The 19,039-nt window shown below is 41.7% G+C and overlaps 1 protein-coding gene across 2 annotated transcripts in view; it reads right to left on the bottom strand.

Moving 5' to 3' along the window:
• PNISR (PNN interacting serine and arginine rich protein) overlaps positions 1–19,039 on the bottom strand; it is a 356,148-nt gene that overhangs the window by 108,186 nt on the left and 228,923 nt on the right. For both annotated transcript variants that reach the window (XM_078648213.1, XM_078648214.1), the window contains exons 6-7: positions 14,637–14,827; positions 13,965–14,123 (exon numbers count right to left, since the gene is read on the bottom strand). In XM_078648213.1, the coding sequence (XP_078504339.1) occupies positions 13,965–14,123; positions 14,637–14,827 (350 nt within the window). The remainder of the gene's footprint in view (positions 1–13,964; positions 14,124–14,636; positions 14,828–19,039) is intronic.

The raw sequence follows: 19,039 nt of genomic DNA, 5'->3' as shown, positions 1-19,039 counted from the left end.
TCTTGATGGGACAAGCCCCAAAAGCACCCCCACAGGAGTGCCAAACTGGGGCGGTGTGAGGCAGATATGCAATCTTAGCCAATTAAATAAATAAAACAGTTTATTTTTAAAGAGGCAATTGTAATTCTTCCAGCTGCATGCTGCAGCGCTGAAAAGTAAGGAAATTGAGAAAACTGCTAAAAAAAATATACAATTGTGGTTTTGACTCTTGCGGAGTAGGTCAATAGAGGATGCTGGAGTTGACGATAGACTCACTTAACGCCACACATGCCACAATCCACCCTATTGATAACCTTGATTTAAAAGAAACCTAACCCTCTACAAAAATGCAAAGGGCACAAAAAGCTGACTTGACTTAGTGTGCAAAATACTTTGAGCCAAATTGGGGCGGAAATCACTAGGGATGTTAACGCATTTGAATGAACAAACTGAGGGGTGAGGGGTAGCTGCTGTGTGCAACAAATACAAACTGACAGCTTGAATTTACCATTTTAGGACTCAATGAAAATAAAAAAGCAAGAAACTAAAGCATGCAAAAGAATCAACTAAAAGGTTAGTCTGAATAAACCTATCTTATTTTTTGCCAAGTAATCAGGGAGAATTGAAATGATGAAAACCAAGTTTGCCAAGTCTGTATTGGTGCAATGATAACTGTTGTTAAGTGGAACCACTCCAAACAATGGAAAGTGCATACGGAGGCTATAGACACGCTAATAATAAGATTGTTCTCAAGGAAAACCTCATGCTGATATAAGGAGTGAAAGACATTCTGCCTTAGTAATGCCTGGATTACTTCAACAGCACTGTATTTTTATTACTTATTCACTAGTGTTTTCCAAAGCACTCCCAGGAAGACAGGTCTATAAAATCAGTGAACTCACAATACGACATACTTGATGCCTGATGTTCAATAACCTACAGGCAAAAATTGTATTTAAGGTGCAGGAAATTGCATGGCAGTTGCTTGGGAATATAGCGCACAGAGTTTGTGGTAATTTAATCAGGAAAATAATCTGAAACTCAATCAAAAGGAGAAGAAAACCGAACTAATAAACTGAAGCCCTACTGTTGATATGCAAGTAGATAGGCAAATTAAACTACAAACTCGGAGCTCCTCAATGTGTCACACGTGTCAAATGTTGAAGTAGGAAATGTCACCATCGTGCAGGGTGATTTGCTCTAAATACTTAAGTTTATTGTATCCACTACAAGATGTAATAGACAAAAGGACAGTTTCCCAGGTACCAATGAAAAAATATCCTGTGGAGTGTCAAGCATTGTACCCGGAAAAACAGATTATCTGTAGGTTACCATGAATCCTGGAAGGGATAACAATGTCTTTGTCTGAAATGTCTAACAGATCGAAGGGAATATGTTCTGAAAAGACTGGATCTCGCATCGAGACGAGTAAATGGTAACAGCATGCTGCACACACAAACTTATTATGTCAGCACTGAGAAACAGAATATAAAACGATCAAAATCCTGGAGTGGCCTCGAGATTAAGGTACACTCTAGGGTCAGTCAAACTCTGTAACCAAGAGTAATTCCAAATAATTTCCCATTAAAGCAGCAGTTCTCCCCAATGTAAATAATTTTTAAAAGCAATAAGGAAATCAAAAGATTCAGTAGCATTTTCTAACGATGGGAATGATTAAATTAAACCGCAATGAAGAGTGTTTTTCAAACAAATAATAAACATTGGTTGTCTGCTTTCTGAAACAATGTCGAAGATGCCATTAGTCACAAATTGGTCTCAGACTCCTGATCCTCCTCCTCATAGTTCTATAATGTACTAGAAGTGTTAAAACCGTTGGAAACTAGGAGAGAAAGATACAGCCATTGGTTTGTTTAAAGCACAGCAAAATATCCAGGAGGGTGCAGGTTTCAGAAACATACAAAATACACACCTGAAATTGTCACAAAATGACTGGTGAGAGAGAACATAGTCAAATGTGCCAGAGTTACTAGAACTTCCCCAACACAAAGAATGCAGCCTTTGCTCTCGAAAATATAAACTTAATTATTTGAAAAATATGAAAAAGAAGAAAACACCAAAGCAGAAAAATTAAAAATTAAACATCAAGTGCAAATATAGCACAGAAAAGGTTCAGGAGCAGCAAAAGAGAACGGAAAAATATTTAACAGACTGAATATTTCAATCTGGGAAGCAAATACTTGTTTGAGAACAGTATAATAGGCATTTTGGGTGGATGACTGGAAAGAAATGGGACTTGATGCTGCACAAGAACATTTTAAGGATGGTTAGTATTAGCTGTTTATATGGAAAATGTTCAGCTACATGGGGCAATCAAGTGGATTCAAAAAGCTGAATGTAAGCTCGTATAATAAAGCACATCACTTCCATTTCATATTTACAATGGAACAGGCAAAATATTAGGGCGCTCCGTGCGATGGCAGCTCTCTGACTAGGCCATTGTATTCTCTTTGTTAATGCAAGAAAAAAAGGCCCAACATTAAATATCCAAATATTTTCTAGGACTGCGGTGAATGTTTAATCTGCCTTCTTGCCAAACCGTCTCATCAGTAGATTCCTTAACATTGATCAGCACAGTCAAAACTGTTGATATACAAATATAAGTTGCCAAGTTGTCAGTTTATAGATCCGTGAAGACTTTATACTCTACAAAAGGAAAATACCGAAAAAAACTGGAAAGCAACCAATTTACATATACAAAAAAAGTCAGGCAGCATCCTTGGCTTGATAAAAAGTGTAGATCAAGATTCAAGGGTGTTGTAGTTAAATCAAAAGTATTTGAATACTAGAGTCTTTAAGTAAACAAACCAAAATTACCATCAGATGGTAAAAGAAAAATACATTATAATAAAAACTGGTAACAAATGTTGAATATTCTTTAGTTAGGAACAATCCCATGTCCTGGAATAAGATAAACATAGGAATGCACTCATTACATACACTGCTGTAGTGCAGAGGCTTCCAACCTTTCTGTATTAAGAGCTAGCTGCTCGAGTTCAATTAAAATCCTCCCAAGCTACTTATATTATTAGAGATGTAGTAGTAACCACATCAAACAAGATTGCATTAGTGGCAACCATATGCAAGATTACTAGAAGTGTTTATCTCCGTGCTTTAGGCATAGTTGCCAGCAGTGATGTAAAAATGCTTTGGCAATGTGGAATGCCTTTACATGGTAGTCCATAACAGCTGTAGCCGCACAGCCCCTAGCACTCAAACATCAGCTTTAAATACATTGCAGAATTTCTGCCTTTTTTCTCCAAACATCAGCTTATGAATTCTAAAATTACACATATTTTTGTTTCAAATACATGCTTTTCAATTTGTTAAATATGTATTAATTCAACCAAGCAAAAGGTTCTCGTTTGCAAAGTTTAACAATGAGGCTATGTATAATGCTCCCAGAATGTTCTCTGAGTAGATGCAAATATTCAAAGAAGCTTGAAAGCTAAGTTGATGATTTTTTGCTTTCTAAACAAAATGTTCACACAAAAAATGCAATTGGGAAAAAAACCTTTGATGAACTATTGTGAACATTTAGGTACTGTTTCTTTGAAGCATGTAGTAAAATGTGTTGATACATGCTAGTATTCCAAAAAATATTCATCATGGAATAACAGTGTAATCAGTTTCAACAAGATTATGGGAAACATGAAAATATACAAACATATAGTTCTCACATTGGGGGGTCAGTCTATTTGTTGTTTTCAATGCTTGTTTTAAATTTTTTTTATTTAATTGTTTTACTTTTTTGTTATGTGAGCTGCTGGACCCTCACCATTATAACCAACACTGTCAAAAATATTTTTGTCTCAAAAAGCACACATTGCCACAGTAGTCCCTGGAATTAAACAAAACTACTTTGTGTGCCAATATGCTTCTTTTGAAAGAGCAGAATGCAGTCACCCACAGTAAAGCCAGCAGATAGATAGAAATATAATTAAAAAAAAGTCTTGGCTGACGCCATACCTAATTAAAGGCCCAATCTTAAAGAAAATCACAAAAGTGGACACATCGTGGTTGTCCTTGCATTAGTGCAGATTTACGGCTTTCAAATTTACAGAAGTAGGTCAGGAAATAATTCTCCTAGAAAATATTTGTGAACTGCCTTTTAGCACGAGCAAATATGCATATGTAGATTTGATCATGCAAATATCTCAGAAGCATTTACAAGTTCACTTTCCCATCACCCCTTTTTTCCCCACCCTGGACTAAGTTTTACTTTTGCCCTTGTCAGGAGTAAATTTCCAAGCTATCACAGTATGGGGAAAAATTAGAGAAGAGCTGGTGTCAACCGCTAAAACATGTCTCTTCCAACACGTTTGTTCACTGAACCTGGAGCGGAGGCTTCCTGCCTCCGTCTCCCAACTTCATACACTAATTGCCTTTTAAAATAAGAGCGGAGACTTCCACCCGTTCCCACCTCCGCATCTACTTAAAAAATGTAAATTGTGCCCAAGAATCAGAGTCTGAGCGGAGGCTTCCCTCCTCCACCCCCGACACGCAACAGTGTTTTTGATCTGCTTTTTAAGGCAGAGGGAAACATCCGCTACAAGGGATCCCGTACCGATAAGACATCACCCAACACGGCCGGCGTCCCCGCTTCAATGGCAATCCCGCGGCAGGAGCTTTGATCAGTCTGCGCGGTGCCATGGCAGCGGAAAAGTGAGCGAGGCATGTCCGTGAACCGGATAAATAAAGACCGGCTCACGGAAAACTCACTTAAAAATAAATAAACAAAATAGATTTAAAAGGAAGTTATATTTCTTGAAAAGGTGACCCACCCTTCCTTAACGATGCGGTGAGTCACCCATCTGCCTCCTAAGTGCTGGTTCACCCTCTACAGAAGTGGTTGTCGCATCTGCTTAATAAAGTTCTAAAGAAACGGAAATTAGAGCCAGTGAGCGCAAGTAAAGTACCAAAGGTCACAAGGACCATAAAAATAAAAAGGGACACTAACACATGTAGCCCAAGGAATAGCACTTAGCGACTCCATACGGCCATTTTATTAAATTGGGCAACTTAATTGAGTTTGACAGTTGAAACTCGACTATTAGGACAGCTGCTTCTCATCATCAGAGCCTTATTTTATTCTCTACATTCATTACTATGTCTGTCGAACGCTCAACAAGCTCTATGGAGGACAAATTGGAAGGTCTCATTAACAAGGCCCTAGATAAGTTTGTAGGGTCACTAGATGATACCATTAACAGGAAACTAGAGGTCCTATTCAAAAAGGTTGGCAAGTTACTGGACACCCCAAAGGAGCAGTGGAGGCGGATGGAACTCAAAGGAAGAGGGCTACAGCAGACAGCCTGCCTAAGGGTGCCAAAAAGGCTAAAACCTCTAACCCACTAACATCAGGCTGTGGCGGTGAAACAGACTGTGCCTTGGGCACAACAGATGGGCAAGAAAAAGGCCCACAATCACCTATTCTCATCGACAGTGACAATGGTCTGGAGGACAAGATCAATCTCTCCAACTCTTCGGAGTTTGATTCCGAAGAAGAATGAGAAATATGAAACGTTGGTATAACTGATGAGGAATCTAAGGCCTCGGGGTCAAAAATGGGGATTGTGGATCCCTTTGGGGAAAGCATGTTCGACTCACTCCTCATCTAACACCCTCTATCCCCCGAGTATGTCCCATCCCAACACGCGAGATAAATCCTCTCCTTCTGGCCCCATAAGGAAATTTGTAAAGAGGTAATATCTCGCCTCAGATGTGAGTACCCTCAACCATCCCTCCCAGATAAAGTGGGCTTAACCGCGGACTTAGATAATAAAGTGATGATGTTCATTGCCGAAAGTGGGAGAGACCCTAGGAAAGGTTTTGACACGGGCCTAAATTCTTGCCAGGAACGAATGCTTGATATTACTGGCCCTCTAACAAAGATGTTTGGAGATAGCCGAAGTGGACTATCTCGAGGATACCCCCATTGACCCCAAAGAGCTGCGCCAATGGCGCAAAGAGTCATTTGCTTACTTGGAAATGCCGATACAGCACTCTCAAACTAGAGAAGGAAAAGTGTTTTTATTAAAAATCGACCCCAAGCTAGTGGAACTGGCTAATAAAAAAGGAGGAACAGCTTCCCAAGGCTTACACTTTGGGGAGGAACTTATTAAAGAAATGGGCAAATACGTGGGAGTATACAAATCAATACAAAAGTCCCAGTAAAACATAAAAAGTGTTTCGCAACAAGGTTTTTGGCAGCTCCGGGAGAACACAAAATTGGTTCCTCGGCTGTGGCAAAGTTCATCAAGACCCAACATGTACAAGATTCTCTCAGGCAAACTTTGCAAGCCACTCATCCTTCTACCCCCAGAAGCAGAAATTTTGTGGCAGGGGCTTTAGAGGCGTGCGAAAACAAGGAGGCTTTTCAACAGGTAAGACTTATGAAAGACCCTTCAGATACCATTATAAAGGTGGGAAGAAGACTAGCCCAGTTCTGTGGGAATTGGGATCTAGTGAGTCAGGATGCTTGGATCCTGGATACAGTCAAAGGGCACAAGATAGAATTCACACACACACACACACACACACACACACACACACAAATACAAAGGAAAATACCGCGAGAGATGACCTTCTCACAAAAAGATTCAATCCTTGTGGCCAAGGAGGTAAAAGACTTAAACACCATAGGGGCAATCTGAGAGGGAACAGAGTTCGGTTTCATCAGCAATATCTTCCCAGTGGAAAAGAAAGACAAAGGGATGAGACCGGTTATAAACCTAAAAGAACTGAACAAATGGGTGGGTTATCACCACTTCAAAGTGGAAGGAATTCACCTACTCGGAGACGTACTGATTAAAGGGGACTGGTTAACTCATCTAGACCTAAAAGTTGCATACCTCACTATTTCGATCAGGCCACCATACCAGAAGTTTCTCCAGTTCACGTGGGAGGGCAAACTCTGGCAGTTCTGCAGCCTCCCCTTCAGTCTTTCATCAGCCCGCTGGAGTTTCACCAAGGTCCTACGCCCAGTAGCAGGATGGCTAAGAGCAAGAGGGATAAGACTGATATTGTACTTAGACGACATACTAATAACGGCCCAATCCAGGGAAGTGGCATCACAACACACAGATCTCACAATGAAACTCCTAGAACACCTAGGATTCGTCATAAATGTGAAAAAATCATCCATAACTCCAAACCAGGACACTCAGTTCCTGGGTTTTATCATAAATACAGTTCAAGCAGAGTTTAAACTACCTGGGGAAAAAATTAAGAAAAGTTTGAAAAGAGTTAAGGAAAATACTGAAGAAAAAGGGATTCCCACTGAGAACCCGAGCAAGAGTACTAGGTCTCTTATCTTCGACGATCCAAGCAAAATACTCAAGACCCTCTGCATTACCGGGATCTCCAGAGACTCAAGGCCAAATCATTGAGATCAAACCAATCTTACTCCCAGACAGTCTCCCTAGACTCGGATTCAAGGAAAGAACTACTCTGGTGGTTGAGAATGCAGAGGCATGGAATAGCAGAGCCATCTTTGGGGAGGAACCAGAGATAGTAATAGATTCAGACCTGAGCTTAGAGGGATGGGGTGCGAGATGTGGCAACTCATCAACAGGGGGATGATGGACAGAACAGGAGGAGTTACATATCAACTGCCTAGAGCTATTGGCAGTTTCCCTTGCATTTCGCAGCTTTACCAGGGAGTTAATGAAGTGGTCAGTCATGCTTTGCATGAACAATGTATCTGCAGTCAGATAAATAAACAAAATGGGAGGACCTCACTTCAAAGCACTATCGGACCTAGCCAAGAACGTCTGGGCCTACTGCCTTAACAAGGGCATCTCAGTGATTGCCGAACATATCCCAGGCTTGAGCAACAGGGTTGCAGACTGGTTTTCCAGGAATTTCAAAGACTCCAGCAATTGGAGACTAGACAAAGAAATCTTCTTCACTATTCAATCGATATGGGGATCCTTTGCAGTAGATCTCTCTTGCAGACTGACTGAACAGTCAACTACCAAAATCTTTTAGCGCGAGGCCGGACCCTCAGGCCTAGGGATGCCTTCCTTCAGAATTGGCGAGGACAAATACCTTATGCTTTTCCTCCCATTTGTCATGCTACCAAGACTACTATTACACGTTCGCAGGAACAGGGAACTAACAGTAGTAATAACACCCATCTGAAGAAATAATTACAGGTCCTCAGGGAGAATCACATCCTCTTGTACAGCTGGGCCTTCTGACACTGATGGCCTGGAGGATTTCAGGAGACAGTGGCAGATCCTAGGGCTTTCGGCAGATGCTTTCAGACTCATATCCGAGTCATGGGCACCTAGCACAATAAAAGCATATAGACTGGCTTGGGAGAAATGGATTCATTGGTGTCTTTGACGGGATTACAATCCTGTTTCGACTAATCTAGTACACGTAATTAACTATTTATCTGAAATATTTGCATCAGGACTATCCTAACCGACAGTTAATGTCTACAGATCAGCGATTGCCTTGTAGATGGAACCTCAGTGGGTCAAAACCTACTTAATAAACCATTAATGAGAAGTATGTGTGTTCTATACCCCCTTCTGCAAAATAAACTGCCCTACTAGGGATGTCCTTCAAGTGATTACAAGCTGGGGTGAAAACTCTAAACTATCTTTAAAACAAATATCTTACAAACTAACTGTTTTACTATGCCTAGTATCCTTCAGGCGAACATCAGACGTAGAAGCCTTGGATATCACTAGCAGGGCCTACCAACCAGAAGGGGTATGCTTTTACTTAAAGAGACTAACTAAAGCCATATCAACTTCGGTTTTCTATCCCTTCTTTACACAGAATGAAAGACTATGCGTAGTGAAGTGTCTGATGGAGTATGAAGGAAGGGTTGAAAGGTTAAGAGGGAATGTCGAACAAGTACTAATATCCCATAGGTCTCCCCATAGAGCAGTCTCTTCACCAACCTTGGCAAGATGGGGAAAAGAAGTTATGAAAGAAGCAGGAGTAAAAATATCTAAATTTGACGCACATCCCCTTAGAGGGGCTTCAGCTTCAAAAGCTTTTATTTTGGGTGGGGTCTACAAGATATCCTTAGAGCTCCGGATTGGTCCAACAAAAGTATTTTCGAAACTTGCTATTTTAGACCTGGAACAAGCGCAATTGATAATGTGCTGAACACACTTTAAACTTGCATAATGTTAGCCTCGGTTTAAACTTTATTAAAGACACGGAGGCTAAGATTATCCCTCAACTAGATACCCTTCCTATAAGCTGTTAGAATGTTTGCTTGAAGTTTTAGATCACTTTAATTGTTGCAGTTGTGAGCTGGCAATAAAGGAGATTTGCATAATCTTAGCCTCAGAGTCTTTAAAAAAAATCCAGATTTTCTGCTCACCAGGTGGTGAAAAATCTAAAAGAATTTACAGGACAAGTTCATTTATGAAGCAACTTGCCCCAAGGGCAGGTAGATATTTAATTACATTTTACATCCCTGTGTTGCTGCTGGCGAGCCAAGTGTTCGCTGGCCCAATCCACAATTCTCCGTCACCAGCAGTGGCTGAGGTGGTGGGCATTAGCTGATTCCTAGCTTGCTATCACTGGGAATTTAAAAGCCAAGATGGCAAGGTCAAAAGAGTATTATCCTGGGAAAGAAAACAAGAATTGGCATAGCCAATAGGTCTCGCATTTGGTACTTTATAAGTGTTTAGCCATGCAACAGTTGATGTTGTTGCACCAAGGATACTGTGCTGCATAACTAAATACTTATAAGGTCCCAAAAGCAAGACCTATTGGCTATGCCAATGATTGTTATACTGCGCGAACGCGACCAAATTAGAGCTCTTTACACGAGCACCAGATTACATTACATAAGTCATATTCCTGTTTTTAAGTAACGGGGAGAATAACGGACTGCCCAGAATCACAGGACGTGGTTCAAACGCCAGGACTCGAAGCTGGTTCCATCTGTTTCAAAATCGACGCCTCTGAAGAGTAAATACCCCGGCTTGAATCTAAACAAGCGTGTTAAGTTCGATCTTAAGTAAAATTTTCTTTGTAGGTAATCTCTCTAAATTTATACATGGTAGTATATATATCTGCGTATGTGCTTAATCCCGCAGCACATTTTAAGTTTATGTTCTCAAACTTTAAAGCAAATTAACAGAGACAAAATGTCAATCGGGGGCACAATTTTCAGCTATTTATGTTAAATCTTAAGTCAGTTATTGAAATCTGCCATAATATAGTAGATTTGCCTGAAAACACTGCCCTAACAGTGTTTAGGTAAAGTCAGGTTCCTGTTTTTAAGTCACGGAGAAAATAACGGATTGCCTGGAATCACAGTACGTGGAGCCGACAACGGGACTCGAAGCTGGTTCCATCTGTTTCAAAATCAAAGCCTCTTCAGAGTAAATACACCAGCTCGAATCTAAAAAAAACACAGCGAGGGTCTATTAGCAAAAGCAAATCTTCGAGAGCCATCGTGATTAACTCAACACCATTCCTCACGACTGTGTTTCCTTACTTAGCTGTGCAGGTCGCTCTTGCTCAGTGAGGCTTTGTAAGGTTATACCATAGTAAGTCTGCGGGGGTGCTCCTGCGCACGCTGCGGCTGGATGCCTGCTTTGCTATGCTGGCCCACAGCTTGTGGTTGCAATGGGTCATTAATTACACCAAAGTCAGCTTCCACAGTGCCGCTGCTACAGCAGGACCAGGCTTGAATTAGTGCAGTTCATTTGTGTTGTTACAACCTCCCTTTGGTACTAACATCAACTTGCTCTGAAGTGAATTTTTGACAGCATAAACTAACTTGGATTCCGACCTCAGGCATATGAAAGCTACTTCTCCTCGACGGGTGACCTTAGTAATAAAGTAGATAAATCGACTGCTAACTACGTTAACATTAGGAAAATAAAGTTAATACGAGACAGATGCCAGAGGCTGTAGTAAAAATATGACATCAGCAGGCTGCGCTAATTTAGTGGATGCGCGTTACGGTGAAACAAGGTAGACATGTAGAGCATTCTAAACACATGTAACTTGGCTACATCATATGCTTAAATTCCTATAATGCAATTTTACGGATTTGAGGCATTTGAAATCCATGCATGCTTTTTTGTTTCTTTCATGTTATCCAAATGCTTGCCGCAACGAGGAAAAAAATTGAAAAGCAGCCGGACATGAAAATAGCGCTCCTCAAAGTTCATCACTAATATTAAGCAATAACATTCAATACGTTCTTCGGAGATGTGGCATCCCCGTCGCGTGAAATGTGAAGCACTATGAGAGGCATGCTGAACTGAAAACAATTTGTAAAATAAACAAGCATGATAGAGAATAGGGAAGGTAAGTCCAGCAAGAGAGCTGTGCTTATTGAAAAACAAGGGAGGGCGAGGGTGATACAGGCAGGGGGGCGAGAGTAGAGGAATGTCAACAAGCGCGAGCGGCCACGCTTATTGGAAACAGATGGCCCCTGCGTGCTGCTAAAAAACTCCCGCAAGGTGGATGCCAGCACAAGCCCGAGTGTAACAAAAGTGCAGACCGATTCCAAAAGGTCATCTCCTAGAGCAGCGCTTGTGCGCTTCGCTAGGCTCGACCTAAAAATGTTATTTGTTTGGCAAGTGTATATATAGGAGAGAGTGGCAGAAGTGGAGTTGCGTCTGGGGCACAGTGGAATCCAGGAGTGTTCATGCATAATGTCTGGTTAACAGTCAGGTGAGCACTTAAGTTTCAGAAGTTAGGTGTGCCTGGGGTGTCAGTGGACCATGTGGAGGGGTGTTTCAAGGATTCTCCAAAACTGAAGAGTGTGACAGAGGGGGTTGAGTCAAGTTGGTTACTAGTATAGCACTTTATGGCACACTAAGGATGCCTTAAAGCACTGAGTGGGTCAGGAGAGGGAAAGTTTGAGAATCTGGCCTGTAGACATGTTATGCAACAGACGATCTGGGCAATTTCCAACTATAAAGACCACAATGCACTGTTAGGCCACGAACAGAGACAGGGATATTAACACCAAGATGTACACTTAAAACGTTAGTGATGCTGCTTTTTTGGAGTGTACCCTATCATGGGTTTTAGAATAATGGTAGGTAAAACATGCTCATTGTGCAAACTCTCAAAGCTTTTCTTGCGATTTAAAAAAACAAGTAAATATTAGCCTTTCAAACATCACCTCAACTATTTACAGTGTTGCATAACTCATCAGTAAAAAGGCAATTGTGGACAATTTTCAAGTTAAACCCAAAGAAAACGAGCAGCTGGGAACAGCGCCGTCAAGCTGCAAGGGGTGGGAGGTGGGGTGATTGCAGAACAATGGCGAGACTGCAAATAGGCTGTGAGGGGCGGGAGGTGGTGTTGCGGGGAAGGCACAGGGAGGTTAAGTGGACTGGCAGCAGCAATACACCAGCAGCTGGGAGCAAGTGAAACATTTGAAAGCACTGCTACCCATAATGATTAAAGATGCACCACTGCTGATGTCATCTGTGTAATCCAGCCCAAGTAGTGGCTAGTGCAGACTCCCGAGAGGAGAGGAACACTTTTTTTTCTGTAGACGCTAACAATGCTCTCGTCGCCGCCATGACTGGCCTAGCGGAGCTGGCGCTTTATTAATTTCTTATTTATTCTCACAATTCATTGAAGTCAAAAGATTAAGGTAATGTGAGAATAAATACAAAATTAATAGAGCGCGGGCTCAGGTACACCCGTCACGGCGGCAAGAGCCTTATTAGCATGTCTCCAGAGACGCGGGCTACCAGAAGCCAGTCCCCAACCCTCGGAGTTCAGGATTGTGGTAAACAATAGCAGAGAAAACGTGTAGTCTGAAAACACAAGCACTGCACCGGGTGCTCCGAGACAAAACAAGCTTTAGTACCAAGTCCTATAGCACAGCGTAAACTAGTGGGGAAAAAGTGCCTACTCAGTAATTAAAGGACACTGGATAACATTGCGAGTAAAAGATCCATTCCGGGTGGGCGGGGTCAAAAGGAGACAGGGCAGCACCAAGGAGGGACTAAAAAGTCTCACTGACAATGGAAAGCCAGGGTTTAGCATGCACGATGACGAAAGCCAATAGACAAAAAGGGGCGGACCCTAGACTCCATTTTTGAAATTGACTTGTTTACAAGAGGCCTCGCAGAGGGAGCAGCGCATGCTCGCTGCAACGGTAGGTGAGACCTAAAAATCATTAGGCTTGAGGAATAGAGTACTTAGCACCTAGACACCTGTAAGTGAAACAACTAAAATCTGTACCACCATCCAGTGGCTAGATTCATTAAGGACGCAATATTGCCTCTAAACGAGAAGATGCTCTATTGTCCTCCTACAAACAGCCAGGATGAACTTTAACTTTTCTCCAAATTGGTAATTTGTCCTTACCACAGATTGCTGATCCAGCTTCAAACAATCTCAATCCTGGAAGGCTCCTCGAAGTCAAACAAATTAAATTATGGAAGAGTCAACTACCCCTCACAAAGAAAATAAAGTAACAAACGTATTCGGTTTGGGATTTTTACTGTTTTGCATTCTGACTTCATTAGTTTGACACTGCATAAATACTTTACACATTTCCCTAAGTTAAACCTTTCTGCTCTGTGCTATAGCTACAAGGGGGCTGAGCTAAAAGTTCAGTGGCTTTATGGGTTCACATTAAAAAGAGTTGTGATTACTCCTTGAGGTAGGCAGTCATCGACTACAAGTAATCCAACTTCTTACAATTATCTTCACTCAACCGAAGACAAAAAGTAACCTCACATTTGAGTCTTTGTTTGACCTCAATATCAGCAACAACTCATTTGCATTTCTACTTTAGAAAGCCATAGGAGTATGGCTAAACTGGTCTACCTTCTCATAAATTCTGAACATAAACTGCAGCTTGAATAAACTTCCAAAATCATTTTCATGAACCATGCAGAAAGGATATCAGTAACAGTCAAGCCAGGTTTGTAGGCATTGTACAACAAAAACGATTGGCATCACATAAACCACTTCAATGATGGTAAAAAAAGACACCATACCAGCTGATATTCCTTTTCTTCTTCTGTTTGTTCAGGTTCACTTGGGTCCTCCTGAGGGGGTGGAGTAGGACTCCGGCTTACTTTGCCACTACTTACAGGTTGCTCTGCATTTTCGTCTTCTTCCTCTTCATCTTCTTCTTCGCCTTCTTCATCACTATCCTGAAAAGAAAAAAAAACAGCACATACAATACGATTACCACAACTCAAACACGGCTTGGGAAATATGGCTTGGCTTTTGGGGTGGGAAGATCAAGAATCTCAACTGCATTTAATGACATGGACGATTACCAGCCAATGAGATTGTTACTTAGTTGATTACACTTGCAGTATTCCAAATTAGAGTAGAACCAGAATACGTAAATGAGACCCTCAATTGCATTTGGACTTTATCAATCAAACAATGACAAGAAGATGAAACTGCATATAAGACATTGTATCCATTAAAAGCAATAATGGTGGAGTTTATAGCCAGCGCAGTCACCTATTCTTAATATTTACTTGTCATACTAAGCTCTACACAGTCCAAGTACATGTAAACCAGAGGAGTATCTCCAAGTGTGCATAAGGGGATTTTAAAGAACTAAACAACGCATGTTGTGGCATAGGACGTTTCCACTCAGAACATATGAAACGTACTTAACACAATGGAATATGTATTTGAAATGTACTTACAAATTTGCTTTTCTGAGGCACATGTGGCCCGTCCCCAACTTCTGCATCATCGAGGTGATTCTTTTGCTTTTTAGACATTTGAGAGCGCTGCTGTTCCATTCTTTGTTTCTCTAATTTTTTCTGCTTTTCCCGCTCCATCTTTTCCAAGCCCTCCCGAATCCAGGCAGGTAGGGTCCTGCGTTTCAAGGCATCTACAGAACCACAACAATAAATTTACAGAATTGCCAACATACTAGATATTGTTCCGGCATTTATCCCACAACACCACTCTTTAAATGCGAAGACAAAACCATTTGTCGCTATCTCCAACAAAAGAGAGGTCAGCTGTCTCTAAAAAAAACAAAATACCTTCATTATGAGGTATGATCTCACACAGCCACACACATTATTTTGCTAGATTTAAAAATAAATATAAACACTTTAATGATGATAAATTTTCCGCAATTTATAACCAAATGATAAAACATTAAATATAGTCAATGCCAGCTCACTAAGCCTAGAAGACAAATCCTTCATCAGTAAGAACATTTTACCCAGAATAGGTCATTGAAATCTGGGCAATTAGGGTAGTAGCAGGAGCTTATATAGTGTTAAATGATATAAAAATAACAGTTTTACGCAGTTTCTACCATGGTGAATTCAGCAACAATTGTTGCACACATTTATTAACATTAGCCAATAGCTAGCTTTTCATGCGCAATAGACAAAGCCTACAATCTACACAATACTGTAGGACACATGACCGTAGAACACTACTGCCCTGGTGCAGCTGTCAATAAGTCCAACATGTAAGGAAGTGCCCCCTTTTGACATGATCACCCACACATTTTTGCCTGGTATTAGATGCAATGTTGACAGAAAATGTACTGGGTTCCTGCTATCCAGGTCTCCAGTATCAGATCTCTTTCCCAAAAACTGTACAATTGTACACCTGGCAAAACCTTGGCAACTTTAACTCCCTAATAAATGGTACGCCAGGTACCTAGGAAATGGGTACTAAAGAGGGTCCCTAAGGGCTGCAGCATGTATTGTGCCACCCTAAGGGACCCCTCCCCTAACTCATACAACCTGCCTTTGCAGGCTGCATGTCTTGGTGCAGACAAAAGTGAAAACATGGCACACATCTGTGTGCCATGCCTGTAGACACTGCATGCAGTATAGGTAGGTCACCCCTAAAACAGGCCTTACAGCCTTAAGGCAGAGTGCACTATAATACATGTGTAGACATATTTACATGAGCAGATATGCCCCTGTGCTGGCCAGTTCAATTACTGTCAGTACAAGTGACCAGGAAAGGACACTGGGAAAAACAAGCTCCCCGCTACATGATGGCTTCACTGAAAGCAAAGATGTTTGGTATCAAGCATCTTGCATTAATAAACCCACACTGATATTGGTGATTGATTTAATTATACATGCACCCAGAGGGCATCTTAGAGGAGCCCCCCTGAAAAGAAATATGCTACTTACCAGTATGCATCTGTTCTTGGCATTGAGAGTTGTACATTTAGCAATAGATCGCCACCTGGTGTTGGGCTCGGATGATTGCAGATTGTTGTTGTCTTCTTGGAAGAAGTCTTTGTAGTCACGAGATAGGTGACTCCTCCCTTGGACAATACTGCGCATGGTCATTGACTCCATCCTCAGATTGTTTTTCGCCATGATGGGAAATGATGGAGTTAGTAGAAGAAAAGAGAAAAGGATGTCCATGCGTGTGCATCTAAGTAAGATGAGTACTGGAACGGATACAAGTCCTGGGGAGGCGGGAGGGTATGTACAACTCTCCAGCTCTACATGCCAAGAACAGATGCATACTAGTAAGTAGCATATTCCGTTCGAGGCATATGAGCTGCAGATTGTACATTTAGCAACGATTGTGCAGCAGTGTCTCCCCTAGCGGTGGTCGCTTGTATCCGTTGCAGCATACTGGAATAGTGTTTTAAGTACAGCTTGGCCTACGGCAGCTTGCTGCTTGGCTTGCACATCAACACAATAATGTTTAGTGAAGGTGTGTATTGTAGACCATGTTGCTGCTTTGCATATGTCCTCTAATGGTATGTTTCCTAAGAAAGCCATAGAGGCTCCTAGTTTGCGAGTGGAGTGCGCTCTAGGAGGAACTGTCAGTGTACGTTTCGTTTTTTGATAGCATATTTGAATACACTTTACAATCCATCTGGCAATTCCTCCTTTAGAGGTGGGATTACCTTTGTGTGGGGGAAAGATACAAATAGTTATTTTGTCTTCCTGAAGGATTTTGTCCTGTCTGTGTAGTATAGTAGAGCTCTTCTAACATCTACGGTGTGTAGAGCTCTTTCTGGAACAGAGTCCGTTTTTTGAAAAAACACTGGCAACTCTACTGATTGGTTGAGGTGAAAAGGAGTAATGACTTTTGGCAGGAATTTTGGATTGGGTCTAAGAACCACTTTGTTAGGGTGTATTTGAAAAAATGGTTCTTCTATTGTGAATGCTTTTATTTCAGTCACTCTTCTGAGAGAGGTAATGGCAACAAGGAAGGCAGTTTTCCATGTTAGGAATTGCAGTTCACACTTGTGTAAAGGATCAAAAGGGGGACCCATAAGTCTTGTAAGGACCACGTTTAGGTTCCATACTGGTGCAGGTAGTAACCTAGGTGGGATTATTCTTTTTAATCCTTCCATAAATGCTTTAGTTGCAGATGCTGTCTATTTTGTAAATAGGCTGCAATTGCTGCTAAATGCAATCGTATGGAAGAATAAGCCAAATTGGACCTTTGTAGGTGTAGAAGGTAGCATATGATATTTTGGATGGAAACATCCAGTGGATCAATGTTATTGGTGTTATAGTATATTGCTAATCTTTTCCACTTAGCCCCATAACATGCTCTGGTAGTGGCTCTTCTAGCTTCTTTAATTATGTTCATACAGTCTTGTTGTAGGTTTAAGTAACCAAACTCTAAGACCTCAGGAGCAACATCGCTAAATTCAGTTGGTTGGGGTCTGGGTGTCTAATTTCTCCATGGTTCTGTGTTAACAGGGATGGCGTGAGCCGTAATTTTTGATGTGGAACCAGTGAGAGATCAAGCAGTGTGGTGAACCACGGCTGATGTGCCCATGTGGGGGCCACTAGTATTAGTTTGAGAGACTGTTGTCTGAGCTTGCGTACTACTAGTGGAATGAGTGGGAGAGGCAGAAAAGCGTACGCAAATCTGCCTGACCAGTTCATCCATATCGCATTTCCTTCCGATTGTGGGTGTGGAAATCTGGCAGCAAAGCTTGGGCATTTCGCATTCTCGTGGGTGGCAAACATATCTATCTGTGGATGCCCCCACCTTTGGCAGAATGGTTGGAGAACTTGTGGGTGCAGCTCCCATTTGTGAATCTGTTGTGACTGACGACTCAACAGATCTGCTATCTGATTGTGAATTCCTGGAAGGTGTTCTACTGTCAGGTGTATGTTTTGAGGGATGGCCCATCTCCAAATGGTCTGTGCAAGTTGGGACAGTTGCAGAGAGTCCCTGTTTTTGTACATAATACATGGCTGTCATATTGTCCGTCCGGATTAGAACAGCCTTGTTTTGTACTTGTACTTGAAAGGTTTTGAGAGCTAGGAAAATTGCTAGCAGCTCTAAATGGTTGATGTGTAACTGTTTCTGTTGATTGTTCCATTGGCCCTGTGTGGTATAATGCAAGAGATGGGCTCCCCATCCTGTGAGGGATGCATCTGCCGTGAGCACAATTTGTGGAATAGGGTCTAGGAACGGCCATCGCTTTGTCAAGTTTTTGGTGTTCCACCATTGCAGAGAGCGATATGTACGGCTGTCTACCAACACCAGGTCTGTGAGCGGACCTTGAGCCTGATTCCACTGTTGTGCTAGACATTCTTATAGTGGGCGCATTTGCAATCTTGCGTGAGGAACTATGAAGATGCAAGACGCCATCATGCCTGTTAGTTTCATGAACACTCTGGCTTGAAGAGAGTGTTGGCATTGAAAAAGGGAGACTAAGTTCTGAATGCTTTGAATCCTGGCTTGACTGGGATACGCTAGAGCTGCCGATGTGTCTATGGTAGCTCCTAGATATTGATGAACGTGCGAAGGCTCTAGGTGCAACTTGGTGTAGTTTATTGTAAACCCTAAGTCGTGTAATGTTTGAATCGTTTGTTTTGTGTGTTGTACACACTGGTTGAACGATCTTGCTTTTATGAGCCAGTCGTTTAGGTAAGGGAACACATGTATCTGTTGTCTTCTGAGATGTGCTGCTACTACTGCTAAGCACTTTGTAAACACTCGTGGTGCGGTTGTGACCCCGAATGGAAGGACTTTGAACTGATAGTGTTGTCCTTGTATGACAAATCTTAGATACTTCCTGTGTGCAGGATGTATAGGCACATGAAAGTAGGCGTCCTTTAGGTCGTGTTGAAAGAAA

Source organism: Lissotriton helveticus, chromosome 6, assembly GCF_964261635.1.
Source record: "Lissotriton helveticus chromosome 6, aLisHel1.1, whole genome shotgun sequence".
NCBI lineage: Eukaryota > Metazoa > Chordata > Amphibia > Caudata > Salamandridae > Lissotriton > Lissotriton helveticus.
The sequence above is the reverse complement of the archived record's forward strand: the minus strand, read 5'-3'. Positions and strand labels throughout refer to the sequence as shown.